The sequence below is a fragment of the Larimichthys crocea genome, chromosome XXIII (genome assembly GCF_000972845.2).
Source record: "Larimichthys crocea isolate SSNF chromosome XXIII, L_crocea_2.0, whole genome shotgun sequence".
In the NCBI taxonomy this organism is placed as follows: Eukaryota; Metazoa; Chordata; class Actinopteri; family Sciaenidae; genus Larimichthys; species Larimichthys crocea.
In genome coordinates, this window is record NC_040033.1 from 3924672 (window position 1) to 3940212 (window position 15541).

The following is a 15541-nucleotide window of genomic DNA, read 5'->3' on the forward strand; positions in this document are numbered from 1 at the left end:
GGACACTGTTACACGGAACGTCTCCACTGGTTTATTTCAGCACGTATCAGTGTTTGTCAGTGTGCCAAGATGTATTTCACACACTGTGACAGGGCACTTTCTCCCACACAGGTCTGAAGCCAAGGAACAGTTGCTTCTACCATAAAATCAGTACTTACATCCTATGAGCATGACGCAGATGGAGAAGATCTTCTCAGAGTTGGTGTTCGGGGACACATTTCCAAATCCCACAGAGGTCAGACTGCTGAAGGTGAAGTATAGAGCTGTGACGTACTTGTCTTTGATTGAGGGTCCCGAACCTAGTGTGGACAAATATTGTAAAAACAGAGTGACACTGATGATCTTTTCACAATCAGAACAAATCAAAAAAACACATATCTGATTTACCAATACAGACAGTACCACGATAATATCTTTCAACAAATATTAGTACTACAGTATTTTTACTCTCAGTACCTTGGACAGAGTCATTGTAGTGTTTTCCCAACTGGTCCCCGAGCGTGTGGAGCCAGCCAATTGAACCACTCCTCTCTACGCTACCAATGGCATACCTGGGAAAAAATAACAGTTAGACTATGATTGAACTGCTTAAAATGACTAATGTTAGCAATAACTAGGATGGTGCTGGTACACTAAGTACAAAGATAAGTACACTACATTGATTTGACTGATTTTTTAATGGTGCTGTCAATCATCATCTATTTTACTTTGTTCAAATACTCAATTTCTGCTGTAACAACTTCTACAATGTGACTGTGGGTAGAATTAAAGAAACTTGTAAGATGCTGTTATGCTCAGCACACAGCACACCTCTATATAAAACACTAGCGCCCACATAATCCCACTATGATGTGTACAGACAGATTATTCCTGTGTTACCCCTCTTTAAATCATTCATCAGACACTCTTTGTACCAGATGCAGGCTAGCCAGTGAGCGATGAGGGCGAAGGTGCACATGAGGAGGAAGAGGACAGCCGCGCCGTACTCCGAGTAGCGGTCCAGCTTCCTGGCTACGCGCACCAATCGCAGGAGACGAGCGGTTTTCAGTAGACCAATCAGAGTGGTGGTCTGATGGGGAGGTGGGGGAGACAGAGAAAAGTAGAGATAAGGTTTTGTAAAGCGTGACAGAAAACAAAGTCCCTCGGCTCTGATATCTCATCACAGCAATCCCACTTGCTGTCATTCTGTCAAACACACACACACACACACACACACACACACACACACACACAGGTGGTGCAGCCGTGGCCTTGTCCCGATGTGATTCACTGCTGTGGAGGTGGTAAATCCTGACTCCTTTTCATTACTGTGGGCTGTCTACTCCCTCTCCTTTCTACTTGTATTCAGGTGGCCCCCTTCATGTCCATACAACAAATAAATAACAGGCCGATTACTGAGCTGGCACAGAGCCTAGTACTTCTCAATGTGTGTGTGCTGCGCGGGTCCTCACAGTAAATAATAACGGTCCGCTGAGGAGGAAATTCTTTCTTGGCTCTGTGGACCCTCCCAGACAGCTACAGTGTATCGAACCTTGGCGAAACATTCCCCAGGCAGTATTTGAATGTTGGGGAGATTCCACATTCATCATTATTGGCTCGTTGGGTGGCTTAATCACATAAATAACAATTTTTTTATGACTTACCCGTTTCACATTACTTATAGATGCGTTTCAAGCACAGCATACTCTGTCAGTTGAATGCCCCTGGGCTGAGCTGCTCTGTGCTTTTCATTCTTATCTATTATATGGGAAGTATTGGCAGAGCGCTCCAGCACTTCCCCTCCCACCTCTTCCTCCAGACACCCACTTCCCACTTCCTTCGCGTCTCCAACCAACACCTCCATCTCTTCAGTCTTCAATCGTTCAGCAAATCATTGAATCCTCTCAGCTGTTGCGTGTGTCGCTGCATGTTAGTCTCTGTTATGCTTCATTAAGGATGCAGCCAGGGATTATCTTCATTATCGATTAAAGGGACACTTCAACGATTCTACACGTGAGGTTCTGTTTAGTCAGCAGGAGTTCTGTTCATCTGGAAATGTGTGCATTCAGGAGGCCGGAAAGATGCTATCAAAGTGTCAGAAAAGTAGGATCCAGAATTTGTGGAACATGAGTCATGCTAGACATTAAATGCCAGGATATCTCAGCCTCTGCTGCTTTGATTAATCTGTCCCCCAACTTTATGGAAGCACAACAACAAATCACTGCACACACCAGTCATTTTCTGATTTTTTTTTTTAATCTATTGATTTATCCTTTGGTCAAAGTTACCAGAAAGAAAGTCATTTGGTACTACAAGAACAGAGACACTGTTGAATTAATTGCTGGTGTAACCTTGAGAGCCTTTTAGTCATTTGAATTTTCAAAAGCATACAGTGTAAGATGTTTGGAGAAGAACGTTTTAAATAATGAATATTTATTTGTGCTTCTCTTTCCAAAAAAATCATTTGTTCTACAGTAACAGACTGTGTCCAGAATCCCTCTAATCCCTCCACAGAGCAATTACACATGACATGTACTATCTGCTAACAATCCCACAATGCAATGTGTCATATCTTAGAGATAAGAAAACGACCCTTGTGCCATTCTACAGCTGTCACTGACGACACCGATTACGATTAAGATATTTTATATGTATATGGTGTATATGGTTACTGAATGAGTGAAGCAAAGCCACTAATCATACACGGTACATCTCCAAACTGAGTTATATTATTATTTCACTTAAAGCTACAAGACTTTTTTATTTTGTGTAGATTATGGCGCCCCCTGTGGTCAAAAGCAGCAACGTTTCTACAATCTCATTTCTGAGGGGAATCTGACCAAATCTGACTGGTGGCAGGCATGTTGTTGTGTTTTGGTCATAGAGGCATCAATATTAAATGAGATGTGATTATTTGATAGCCCTTTAAAACTCCTTGTAGTACATTTAACAAACCACTTCAGTACTTAATTATCACGACGGTATTTGATTAATATTTAATTAATTGGCTACTTTTTTTGACTACAATGCATCTTATAATGCAAGGTTTTATTTTGACGCTCCAGCACAGCTGAATGCACATCAACTTCCCCATGGAGACAATTAAATTATGAAACAAAAACTAGACCTTCTTTTCCATCTCCCACCTCCCTGTGTACCTCCTCCTCGTCCCTCTTCGTGTCTTTCTGTTTCTCTCACTGGCAGAGATGGCAGACATGATGTCAGTGTAGCAACATTTCCCTCACACCTTCTCTGTGGTGTATCAACAGCCAAATCATGACATACCTCCTCTCCATTGCGGTAGATGAGCAGGTCAAAGGGAATAGCAGCCACCATGTCGATGAGGAACCAGCCTTTGAAGTAGTGGACGGCGATACGCACCGGGTGGCTCACCACCTCATCATTAGAGTTCACATATGTTGTCCTGAGAGGAAGAGTGCAGATTAGATTCAAATTACGGACATGAATAGATGTTATTCTAACACTAAACCACTTTGTTTGCTGTTTAACTATTTTTTACTAAAGCTACTAGAAAACTTTCTTCTTTTACAAACAACTCTAATGAGGACAGAGAAGAGGATGTGGGGATTCAATTTGCAGCTTTTTTAAATGTATTACGAATAATTCAACCACCACTACTGCTGCAGCTGTTTCTACAAGAACAAATAACACTGCCACTATTGTTACTATGCTCGCACTGTGTATTCATGTGTCTAAAGTCACACCTGAAGTTGATGAGGATGTCAATGATGAACATGATATCCACTATGAGGTCCACCACATTGAGAGGAGAGCACGAGTAACCGCAATTCTGCATGGCTACTTCTTCCTGAGAGGAGAGAAGAAGAGAATATAGAAGAGAGCAGGAAAGAAAGGAATATTATAATCTAATGCTCTAAAAATAGAACACTTCTGTGTGATTACCTCCTACAAATGGATCAGCATTAAGGATGTCGAGACAATTTGCAGACATATGTAGACAGAGCATGAGGAGGTGACACAAAAACAGAGCTTTCAGGAGGATCTGAGTCTTGATGCTTCAACACACAAAGTGATGTGTCACACAAAGGACGTCCTCACAGAAAATGTTGATGCTTAAACTCACTAGAATTCCTACATCCTCCCATAGTACTTGTAACATTTTAACAGCTTATTGTTGAGATTCAACAGTTTTCTGACATTAAACCACTGTGGTTCAGTTTTGTTTAGGTTTCAGCACAAAAAACATCTTGGTCAGTGTTTTCTTATGAATTATCACAAATACACTGAAGATAATCTGTTAATCCACAGATAAAGAAGTCTTTGAAATGTTATAAATATGCTAAATGATGGTGAGCCGTCCAGAGTGTGACCAAGGTTTATCTAGAAAAAGTTGAGTTTGCCGACACTCGTTGGAAACTTTGTCAGGATAAAGTAGATGTGCAGGAAAACTGATTTTAAATTGTTCATGTGTATGTCATTTTTATGAAGATGATTCATGTGCAGGAGCAGGGGGTGTGAATAAGTGTACTGTATATTTAATATCAATTTGTACCCATTAAACGTTCAGTGTAGTCTAACTAGTCTCTATAAAACTGTCAGTATTGTACATTTGCATATACATCACATGATCCTCACACCCTTGAATCATGTCAAAGGATTGTATATTTTATAGATGCAAAGCCTCTTTGAAGCACTTTTGTGATTTGTGATCGGGCAATGTAAATAAAATTGACTCGAGCTGACAGCCGGCTGATGAATGATTCTATTCCTAGATGAGACCCCCACCTGGTCGTTAAGGAGGAATGCCGCTGAGTAGGGTGTCAGGATGGCGGTGTAGATGACCAGCAGCAGGATGAGCCAGTCCCACACCGCCTTGAAGGGGCTGTAGTGCAACACCGTCCACTTGTGGATGCGAGGAGCCTGGAGCTTGTACTCTGGCAGCACATCTGCACCCAGAGACAGCACCTAGGTAGAGAGAGGGGGGCAGAGGAAGGCAAGTGATGAGGCAGGAGGACGGATTGATAGAAGGTGTAGAGAAAATGTGCAGAAAAGAGGAGGAGAGACAGGCGGTAGTGTGATGGAAGATGAGTTGACAAACATGCAATATGCACACTTTCACATGTGCACACAGCATGAGTGCATATAGCAGCTCCATGAAATATACATCAGCTTCTATGACATGTGGTGCTGTGCTTACACACTGACTACATCCACAGCATTCTGCAATTACAGCCGTAGAGCCAGAGTGTCCACTGAAGATGACGATGATGAGAACTGTTCTGAAAGCACTGACCCTCTTAAGGTTACCCGCCCTGGTGGCATGTCCCCGCCCTGGTGGCATTCCCCCCCCACACACACACACACACACACACAGAGTCGTTCTAGACATGCATGCAAATGTTCAATAGTGCATAGATGTAGGCACATACACACATCCTCTATTTCTCTGTACCTGTGTCCCTGACGCGAGGGCTTTGACTCAAAAGTGACAAGGAACCACATATAACCATATTCCAAACACACACACACACACACACACAGATCCGTCCCTGTGTCTGCTGCCTCACACACAAACACACACCGGGAATGAAATCTCGGGTATTACGGAGCAGTTCTAAGTAGCTTTTCTCACAGTAATGTATTCCACTGTCTGCACTGCACTGGGCCTGGATGAGAGCAAAAATGAATCAGTATAAAGAGGCATTAGCACAGCCTGCCTTGTGTCTCTGCTTAATAGAATCACACAGTGTGACCTGCAGAAGCATCGGCCTCTGTGCTGACAAACACACACCGATCATCAGAGAAGGAAGTGACACATCCAGACGAGAGTTTTGATCGACGTTCACTGTGTTTCAAACATTATGTAAAACAAACAGAGGAATAACTGAATGAAGGAATGTATTACAATAGAGACGGCATGTTGTTGCTTTTATCAAAATATGACAGCTTACAATATAATGCAATTCAATGCAACAGCATACACATACTGTGGCCTGGAGTTTAATCATTCCATTACAATACAGTCAGGAAGTAAAAAAGACACATTGGCTTTAAAAATGAAAAAGTTAATTAGACCTTTTATGCATAAAATAAATAAAGAGAGATGCCACTCATTAATAATGACATATTTCAAGGACTTCAACACTTTTTGAGGATGAATTATTTCATAACGAACAGCCAATGATTCACACACTGAATGTTTACACAATACAAAGACTTGAATGGGTTACCTTGTATTTAAGGCCAGGCAAACAAACAATAAGAACCCAGCATAATTCAGTGTTGTAGTTAAGACCCCAATAACCTGATATCAAGTCATGGCCAAGACCAAGGCTGAGTCACAGCCACTAACTATATCAACAATGTTCAGTTAGAAATGAGTTAAGTTATTGGTTGTTTTTGAAGCAGGAAGTTTTACATCCAATCAGGTTTGATGATAACAGACCAATCTGATCATTCACAGGTAATTCAGTGTTCTTGAATTAAAATTTGAGACTAAGTCAAGACCAGCACTCCAGACGTATAAAAATGGTATCATAGGTGAATTTTGACTGAACTCCTAAATCCACACATTCTTAAGAACTTTTTAATTGCTTGGTAAATCCAAACCCCTTCAAGAGCACTTTTTTATTTTCTAATCACAGCATCATTTCAAGTACTTTCCAGACCAGTGACAACCCAGGCACAGGAACTGGAATAAACCAAAGAGTCCATTTTAAAATAATTTGGCTGCAAATCCTCTGCAGTCAATAACTGTCTGAAGTTTGTGACCTACGGCAGGCACTTTGTTAATGCTGGTGATTCTCTGGCAGCCTTTTTAGGCATTACAACCAACTTCAAGCCTTGCTTGTTTTGTGGCTTCTTGCTTTTGGTCTGGTCTTCAGCAGTCAAATAAATGTTTAGTTGGATTAAATTTAGATGACTGACAATTTTCAAGTCAGTCATCTAAATTTAATCCAACTAAACATTTATTTTACTCTGTTTGTACACAAAAAAATGTGGATCATTTTCCAGGAGTGTCCTAAAACTCTCTCTTATACTCTTGGATGTGTGGATGTAAATACCTCCATCGTGCTGCAGATCAACACACAAATTTTAAATCCAAATGCTGAGCCACAGTCCATTTTACATGATTTGTATTGTCAGATGTTGATATATTTCAAAATGCATCTTGATTTGTATTGTCAGATGTTGATATATTTCAAAATGCATCTGTTCTGTGTGGTCACATTGGCTTTTTCCAAACAATACCTGTCAGCTCAGAGCAAAATTCATTACCGGAGCAGCGCACCAACAGACACATTTGTATGCAGGTAGAGTTGACCTGTTTGACCTGGGAGGCAGCGACAGGTACAGCAAGCTGACAGAGTTCCAACACAATCTCCACAGAGGGGACAGAGTGTGTGCAGTGTGTAACAATCAAGTAAAAAATGAAAATCATACTCGCACAATGAAATAAGTCAAACAGAAGCTCTAAAAGATGAAGTGAAGCAATAAAAGGAAGGCTTGTTTTGTGATTCACATGCAGCCATGTATTCCTGCTTGGCACGTTTCCTTCACCTCCTCTCACCTTTGCGTTTTTTTTTTGGTTCACTCCATTTAGCTTTCATTACTCTTTACTCCACTTTCTCTTGCTCCTGTTTCATCCTGCTCTCCCCTTGACCCTGATGAATCTCTCATTTTCTAATTCTACATTTTCTTCTTCCAGAAATCTTCGCTCCACCTTCCTACCTCTTTCTCTTCTTCCACACGGCCAGCAGCCCAGGCACTTTTCATTCTGCCTGTTACCTATCACCATTCATCCTTCCTCCCATCTCACCTTTCTTTCTTCTCTCGCTTGAATGGTCGATTTTTTTTCATCCCTTTAGAATCTTTCCCTCACTTGACGCTCTTTGAGTCGCTCTTTCTCCCTTGTGCTTTTATTCGCCCTCCCACTTTCATCATCACCCATTCTCTATTCCACTATCAATCTCTTCTTCACATACTGATGCCCAATGACAGGCTTTATTTATGTACAGCCCTTATGTTTAATCCACCTCTAAAACATCTGGTGTATGAGGACCTCTGTATTTCTTATAGATACCAAAATTTGGCAAGATCACATTTGCTTGATTTATTATGAATGAGCAAGAAATAGTTCAGTGTCTATCCATGCTGTAATTGCACCAGCTGTTTGATATCTAAGCCAGCTCTTCACATTCTGGCTCCTTCAAAGGCTTCGTTTCAAGCATTTATGTATGTAAGTCCCTGCTTGTGTGAAATCACACTTGTGCTAGTATTTTGTTCACAGAGATAGAATACTTTAACTTTTGCTTGGAAACTGTATGAATTATCTAATGTATAACTATCAGACTTAAATAATCATGGCTCTCTTGCACTGATCTGCCTCCATCTCTTCTATGGAGAATACAGTAATGCTTACTTGGTTTATGAATGTTGTCAACTATCCAGCACAGCTCATGACATTCAGTACAAGAACTCTCCACATACATGACTGTTGTGCTGCAGCAGTCTTTGTAAACCCAACTACTGCCTCCCTTCATACAACACTATGAAGAGTGTGCAGCTATGCTAGCAGCTCCGTGTGGCCGCACTGAGGCATAGAGGTGATTACAGCTGCTAATTAGAACAAAAGTACAGCTGACTAAAGTGTCAGTTTTGCAGGTTACTGGTCACTGAAATGTTCACCTAAAGATAGACAGATGAAACGTCACCATAAATTCAATATTATGGCAATGCATTTAATCATTCTTGAGATATGTCACTAAAAACAACAAATTTAACGCTAATGAAGGGGATGATCAAAGTCAGAAGCATCTGTCCTCTGTGAACCATCAATGCTATCTATCTAATGGCTGTTGGGATATTTCAGTCTGGTGGGCAGACCCACAGATGAACGTTGCTTTCTATGAAGCTGTGCTAAAATCCCAAGAGACTTATAATGAAAGACTTACAGTTCAGGTTCTCCAAATCATTGAACTTTCATCTTAGTGTTTCATGTTAGTGTTTTACCCAAACTAAAAAGATCATTAGGGTTAGGAATCCCCACACTTGCATGTTCTCTTTAAACAAAGTGAATTCTTGAGCAAATCTTTTGCAATTCATAAAACATGAATGTGAGATATAATTAATCATAATCATACATAAAGTTTGATAAAGCTCAACAGAGATGCTCAGGGTCTTCATGCATCAGTAGTCCACACCAAACATAGTATGTGAGGCTCTGATCGGGGTTAGCAGCTGTGTTTTTCTCCAATCTGTTCATCTGTTTTCACATAAAAGGACATAAACATACACAGTGTTATGATGACAAATGTGACTGGAACAGATGGAAAGAAGTTTTAGACTGTATGCAGCAACTAAAACACTTTATTTCACACTGCTAGCAACAGTTTTGGGTCCACATCTGTCTCTGATCACTGAGTAGTTTTGTGATTTTTTTATAGTTTAGTTTTGTTTGAGCGTCAGCTTGACATTTCCTGTCATGTTAAGGTTTGTGGTGCCAACGCTCTCTATTGCTTCAGGCTCTGTGCTTTGTTATTTTCTGATCAAAGGATCACCTACAGTGACCAACTGAGGGCAGCTGCTTCATTCACACATTAATATTTTATGTCAGGTTTTTTTCTGCCCTCTACTTTTTGATTTCAGGCATTTTAGGGTCAAGCTATCACACAAATATCTAACATTACCTTAGGTTAACACTAACACATCTGGATCCAGATATGCACTCATTAATACAAGTGTGAGTCGATACAAACACTATGTGGATAAGTGTACACGCACACACATACACACACCCTCACACCCCTACAGTTCAGTCAAGTGCCCCTCTCAGCTGTGAGTCCCCTCCTGGATTGTGGGTTATTTTTAGCCATCAGTGTGAAACAAAAAAAAATAAAAAATTGCCACAAGGACCGTTAAAAGTGCAGATGTCAAGACACATTTAAGTGCACATAGGATAGGGTTGTATTTGAGGACAGCACTGGAGGGAGCGGACTTGGGGCAACGAGGTAGGGGGTGGAGGGGCAGTTTACAGAGCTAACCGCATGCGCAGTGAAGATGACATGGTTTTCTCACTTCACCCACAACAAGCTGTTTCTTCCTGGACTCAGTCTACAGAGTGGAATCCCCGGTTCAGCAGACATCAGTGTCATCATACACTGCTGCAGTCTGTTCTACTTTACGTGGCAGCATGTGCTTTAGAGTGACAGGAGAGCAGAGAAGATGACAAGAGGAGATGACTTGTGACAAAATATAAATCAAATTTAAACCCAAAATGTCAGACACATGGTATGCACCTGCTAAACTATCAAACCTGTCATGTTCTCTTTGCTTTATGCGATGTCACCTTTCAGTAAGACGACAGCCGAGTAGAAGGGTAATATAACACGTTTAGAAACCTATTCCCATCATTATTCATTTTTGTTTCTTATAACAGAGGAAATTAAAGGAAAGATAGAGATGAAAAGATAAAAATATATATGTAGAGAGAGAGAGGGAGGAGAAAGGAAATTCCAAAGATAGTCAAGTGTACCGCACTGCCCACGTCAGCTGATATGATTTATTCCTTGAAAAACTTTTCTCAGTAAAACTAATCAAAGATGAGGTAACTCATTTGTTTAAAGAAATAAGTGCCACAACTACAAAGCAGCTGACAGAAGGACAAGGTTACAGTATTGACTGAGTCTGAAGTTGAGAACTGTGAAGGTTATGACTCACCTTTTTACAGCCAACAAAGCTTGAATAGCGCACACACACACACACACACACACCTACACCAACACTTACACCTACACCTGAGATGCTCAGTACCGCTGCAGTCCTATAAACGGAGATGACTGAACAGCCACTTCCACCATTAATCTTCAATCAACTCTTCTGTCGGTGCAGAAGACTGAGTCACAGGCACGTACAGCTGCAGCGGTATAAACACAAGTTTTGCACACAAAGTTGGAAAATCAAACATAGAATGACGCTGGAAAGTCAAGGTGCACCTGAACACCCCGCTTTAAAGGAAACTTTTCTGGCAACAAAACTGGAGGCGTCACTCAGTACTGTACATCATCACAGTTGATGGACAGGCTGAACATTTTACAGGTGAATGGTAGCTGCAGGATAACACTACATGGTGGAACTCACAGCCAGTTTAAAGTGTGTGAGATTTAGTATTTATTAGCAGGTGTGGAATACAATATTCATTAGTATAGAATCCCCACAAAGCCCAGAACAGACAAACTAAGCACTGATCTAGATATGGACTTGGGTATGGAGAGTACTCATTTGGTTGCAATCTGCAACTTCACCACTAGGTGCCACTAAATCTTTAAAAGAACTTCCTTTAGTTGTGTCTACCAGTCAGAACTTTGTCAACCCTTCAACTTGACAACCCTACAGCACAGTACAGGCTTTGACTCCCCATCTGTTGATTGATAACTTTGTGCAGGTCTAAGAAGGAGGCCGACAAAAAACAACAAAATAACATGGTATGAGGTTAACAGCAGAGGAAGGCAGCACCATCCATCTGCTTGGTAGGGGTGAGTAGGGGTGTTGATGGTTTTGGGAGGCTTCCATTTCTCACATTGCATGAGATTAATTTGGCAGGAAACACTTGTGTAGAACTTCAAAGAAACAACAACAAAATGAAAAACAATTAGAGTCCAGCGTGCAGACAAACGGATACAGAAAATGAAGACAGAAGAAAAAAAATACTGTCACAGTGACAGTTTTAGCCAGACATTAATTAGCATCTTTTCAATTGGCTTCTTGTTCTAATTCAGAGTGGAGGAGTTGGACCGAGGAAATTTTCAATCAAGTGCATTCCAACAGCTCAAAGCATCATGGGAGTGTGTATCACATGAAAAACACTCTTCACTTACTGTGGTGTTGGATCAGCCACAGGAGAGTTGCTAGATGTTTTCATGTGTTTTCATGTGCGGAAAATGAAATCACATCCCTGAATGTGTGAAACCTCATACACACATACACTCCTTCACAAACATGGACACCAAGCAACACAAACACAAATGTTTCACTCAAAGCCTGCATGAATGTAACCTTGATGTTGAATATTAATATGAGAACGCAGATCAATGGCTACCAACTGCTGGTTCCTACTGAACATACCAATACCAATCCAATCCCACCAGTCTAAATCTTTGAGGGAGAGTCAAACTGGTATCAGCCTCTCTGTTTGTGTGTCACACACTCTCTTAAAGGGAACTGTATGTATGCTTGTTACACACTGTTTATGTATAAGAGGGACTGTGTGCATGCAATAAAGTGGATTGACACAGGAAAGAAAACACAGTAAAAAGTAGGTTGCTAGGTTAGTACTCCCCCTCTTTGAAAAGAGTTACTCACCTCTGAATGCAAGTAAACAAACCATTTATTACCAAGCTGTCACACAGGAAACTTCTCATGAAGGGTAGAGGCAAAGAGCTTTCCCCAGAGCTTTGCAAACAGCAGTGGTAACCGACAGATTTCTCAACTCTTAAATACTCCTAAAGCACAGCTAAAGAAGGAACATCGCTCGAACATTAACTGACCACACACAGGAGCCCCACTCCACGTATGCATGTTCATGTTGGTAAGTGCTTTTGTTGCTACTACTACAGAGTGAGCGCCAAAGCTCAGCTTTAAAGAGTGACTGAACACAGCACAGTGTGTTTTCCTACTACTGCCCCAGAGGGAGCTGTGTCAACTGTGAACCGTGCTGACCCTCTTTCATCTCTTTTTGTCTTCACTTTGTGTGTGATGTCTGTGTGAGAAGAGAAAAAATGTGTGTGCGTGTGTGTGTCTGTGTGTGTATATATAGGTGCAGATATTAGCATGAGCTTGCTGTACAGGATGTGCTTCTATGTTCAAGTGTGCAGATTTGTCTATGTGCATTTGAGTGTCCATACAGTTATAACAGTGAGAGTACTACTATAATCAGAACCAGTGAGCCGTGCAGTGCAAGTTACAGAACCACACACACACACTTCCTCGTCTGTGTATGTGTGTTTATATATGTGTGTGTAATGCACCGTCTCAGAACAAAGCGCAAAGTTACATGACCACTTTGACATAATATAGATTTGGAGAATGGAACAAAGAGATGGAGGGAAAAAGCGACAGAGAGAGAGAGAGAGAGAGAGAGTGTGTGTGTGTGTGTGTGTGTTTGCATGTGTGTATGTACGTGAAAGAGGGAGCTAGCATGCGAGACAGAGAAGGATGGAGAAACAGAGCCGTGGGGGACGAATATACAGAAAGACAAAGGAAGAGAGGGAGAGTGATAAAAATGAAAGAGGAATAACAATGACAACTTTACAGGCCTGGGTCAACGTGACACACACACACACACACACACACACACACACACACACACACACACACACACACACAGAATTCTAAAATAGAAAATGTTAGTGCGTGCTCAAAAAGCAGAACATTTGGATATCTAAGCAGCTCAGATTCTCTGCCAACCCAGAGCTGAGCTTCGCCACAACACAAAAACACTGAGATCATCCTCTTACTTTAAAAACTGACTTTATACTCTCTCTCTGCATATCAACACGGCCTCATGCATAAAGACATGGGAATAGATGGTGGTTGTGCCTCAAAGAAAGCATCGTTAAGTGTGAGCGGGAGATACAAAAAACAGTGTCAGCACATCATTGTTCTTTGTTTGTTTTGTGATTCAAATACGTACAGTAAAGGTTTCTTTGTTTATGCTTTCATAAGACAACTCATTACACAGCATGTCTAGAAGAGGTGACTTTTCCACCTGCTTCCTACATTTCTTTTGGTTTTCTGCAGTCGTGGTTGCTTGGAAAGGTTCTGCAAACTCTGTCAACACTTCATGATGGACAACTGATCAATATTTTATACGTAGCCAAACAGCACTACTCATTCATGCCCATACTCTGTATTAGAAAGAGCCTGTCCTGGCAAGCACTGTGTTCAAACAGCAGTGTAAGAAGCACATCAAAATTTCAGAGGCTTCAATTCCTACTGTAAACAAAGAGTCCTGTGAGCCACCAGCACAGAGGAGCATGCAGGCTGTTATTTTAGGAGCTCACATGGTTGATTTAATGACGCACTATCAAATCATTTATGTTCGGTAAAGGTGTGTGTGTGTGTGTTTATTTATGTAGCTCCTTTCCACTAGGAATTAGCTAAAAATTTGCTTAAAGATGCACAATAATCCAACCCACCTCCGGAGGCGGCTAGAGACACATCGGGTGCAAATGCATGACATTACCTGTGCAAACATAGGCACTAATGGAAGTTTTTGTGCAGAAATCAAATTAGAAAGATTGCTTAAATGAAACAGGTGATAGAGAGTTACACGGCTGTCAGAGAGGATTATTAGGAGGCTGCAGAGTGGAGGACAGGTGTTCACCGCCAACTTCATAGGATGGAAATATTCAGACAGCGAATGATGTGCATGTCACTCTGTATCCTGGCATGACTTAGAATGTGTGTTAACACACTTCAAAGCCAGCTGTGCATAAACCAGGTATAAGATGCATGGTGTATACACATATATACACACACATTTAAACACTGACGTTCTCCTGTCACCCTGAACTCAAGCCTGTCAACTAAACAGATAAATCCCTCCTAACCTTTTCTCGTCCTTAGTCCAACACATTTCAAATGAAGGTCTGGATTTTCATCTTACAGCACCAACACACACACACTGCTGTGCAGCCCTGGACACACAGAAGGGCATAAGGGTTTGACATTGGCTGACGCCTTTATCTTTTACCAAAAGACTTGTGTGATATTAACAGAGAGTGTCAGTCAGTGGACAGGACCACCACTGCTGCCTGGACAGTGTGGAGGGAGAAGAATACTGAATTGTTCTGGTAAAATATAAATGAACAAAAATCTACAAAAAATTTAACCTTGAATTCTGTGCTGTTAAATCCCAACAGAGCCCAACAGTTTTTAAAATTAATGAGACCAACTCTCACTGAAACGTTTCTGCTTCCAAAGTAAGAAAAAAAAAAAACATCACTGCACAAACCGTAAGAATAAAGTCAAATGTAAAAAGTATTAAGTCATGCATTGCATCAGTATTTTCCAGTATTTGTTAGATGTAATATTAAATAAACAACTAAAAATGCATAAAAGGGAATAATAATCTCTATGGTCAAAGTAGTTTTGGATTTGCCACAAAGCTGTTTTCACCTAGAATTTAGTTTCCAAATCCTCTCTGCCAAAGCTGCACTCTGTTCTTTTTCTTTATGGTTACAAAATAGACTTAAGACTTGAGTCCTTTAGTTTGTGCACCAGTCATCAGATGGACTAATGGACTAAGCCAGGAGTCATTTTGTTGTTTTTTATATTGTTCCTTATCTGAATCCCTCAAAAAACAGAATATATCCATCGTTGTACCTGCCCAAGGTGTTCCAGGTTTGACTACCGTACCTTCACACCTATTCACAGCACATTCATGTTACCATGTGGATCATTGTTCCATAAAAACTCCCTGGATTTGTCAGGGCTCAGCAATGAGGATTGCCCGACTGATCCGGGACAAGTGAAATGCTTTGTTGATATCTATATACATATTTATATTGGGTCAAGTGAA

General features: G+C 41.0%; 1 protein-coding gene across 2 annotated transcripts in view; it reads right to left on the reverse strand.

Annotated features, from left to right (window-relative positions):
- Nucleotides 1-15541, reverse strand: part of kcnh2b (potassium voltage-gated channel, subfamily H (eag-related), member 2b) — a 206469-nt gene that overhangs the window by 16048 nt on the left and 174880 nt on the right. For both annotated transcript variants that reach the window (XM_027274373.1, XM_027274372.1), the window contains exons 7-12: nucleotides 4747-4926; nucleotides 3705-3808; nucleotides 3265-3403; nucleotides 915-1069; nucleotides 457-551; nucleotides 159-299 (exon numbers count right to left, since the gene is read on the reverse strand). In XM_027274373.1, the coding sequence (XP_027130174.1) occupies nucleotides 159-299; nucleotides 457-551; nucleotides 915-1069; nucleotides 3265-3403; nucleotides 3705-3808; nucleotides 4747-4926 (814 nt within the window). The remainder of the gene's footprint in view (nucleotides 1-158; nucleotides 300-456; nucleotides 552-914; nucleotides 1070-3264; nucleotides 3404-3704; nucleotides 3809-4746; nucleotides 4927-15541) is intronic.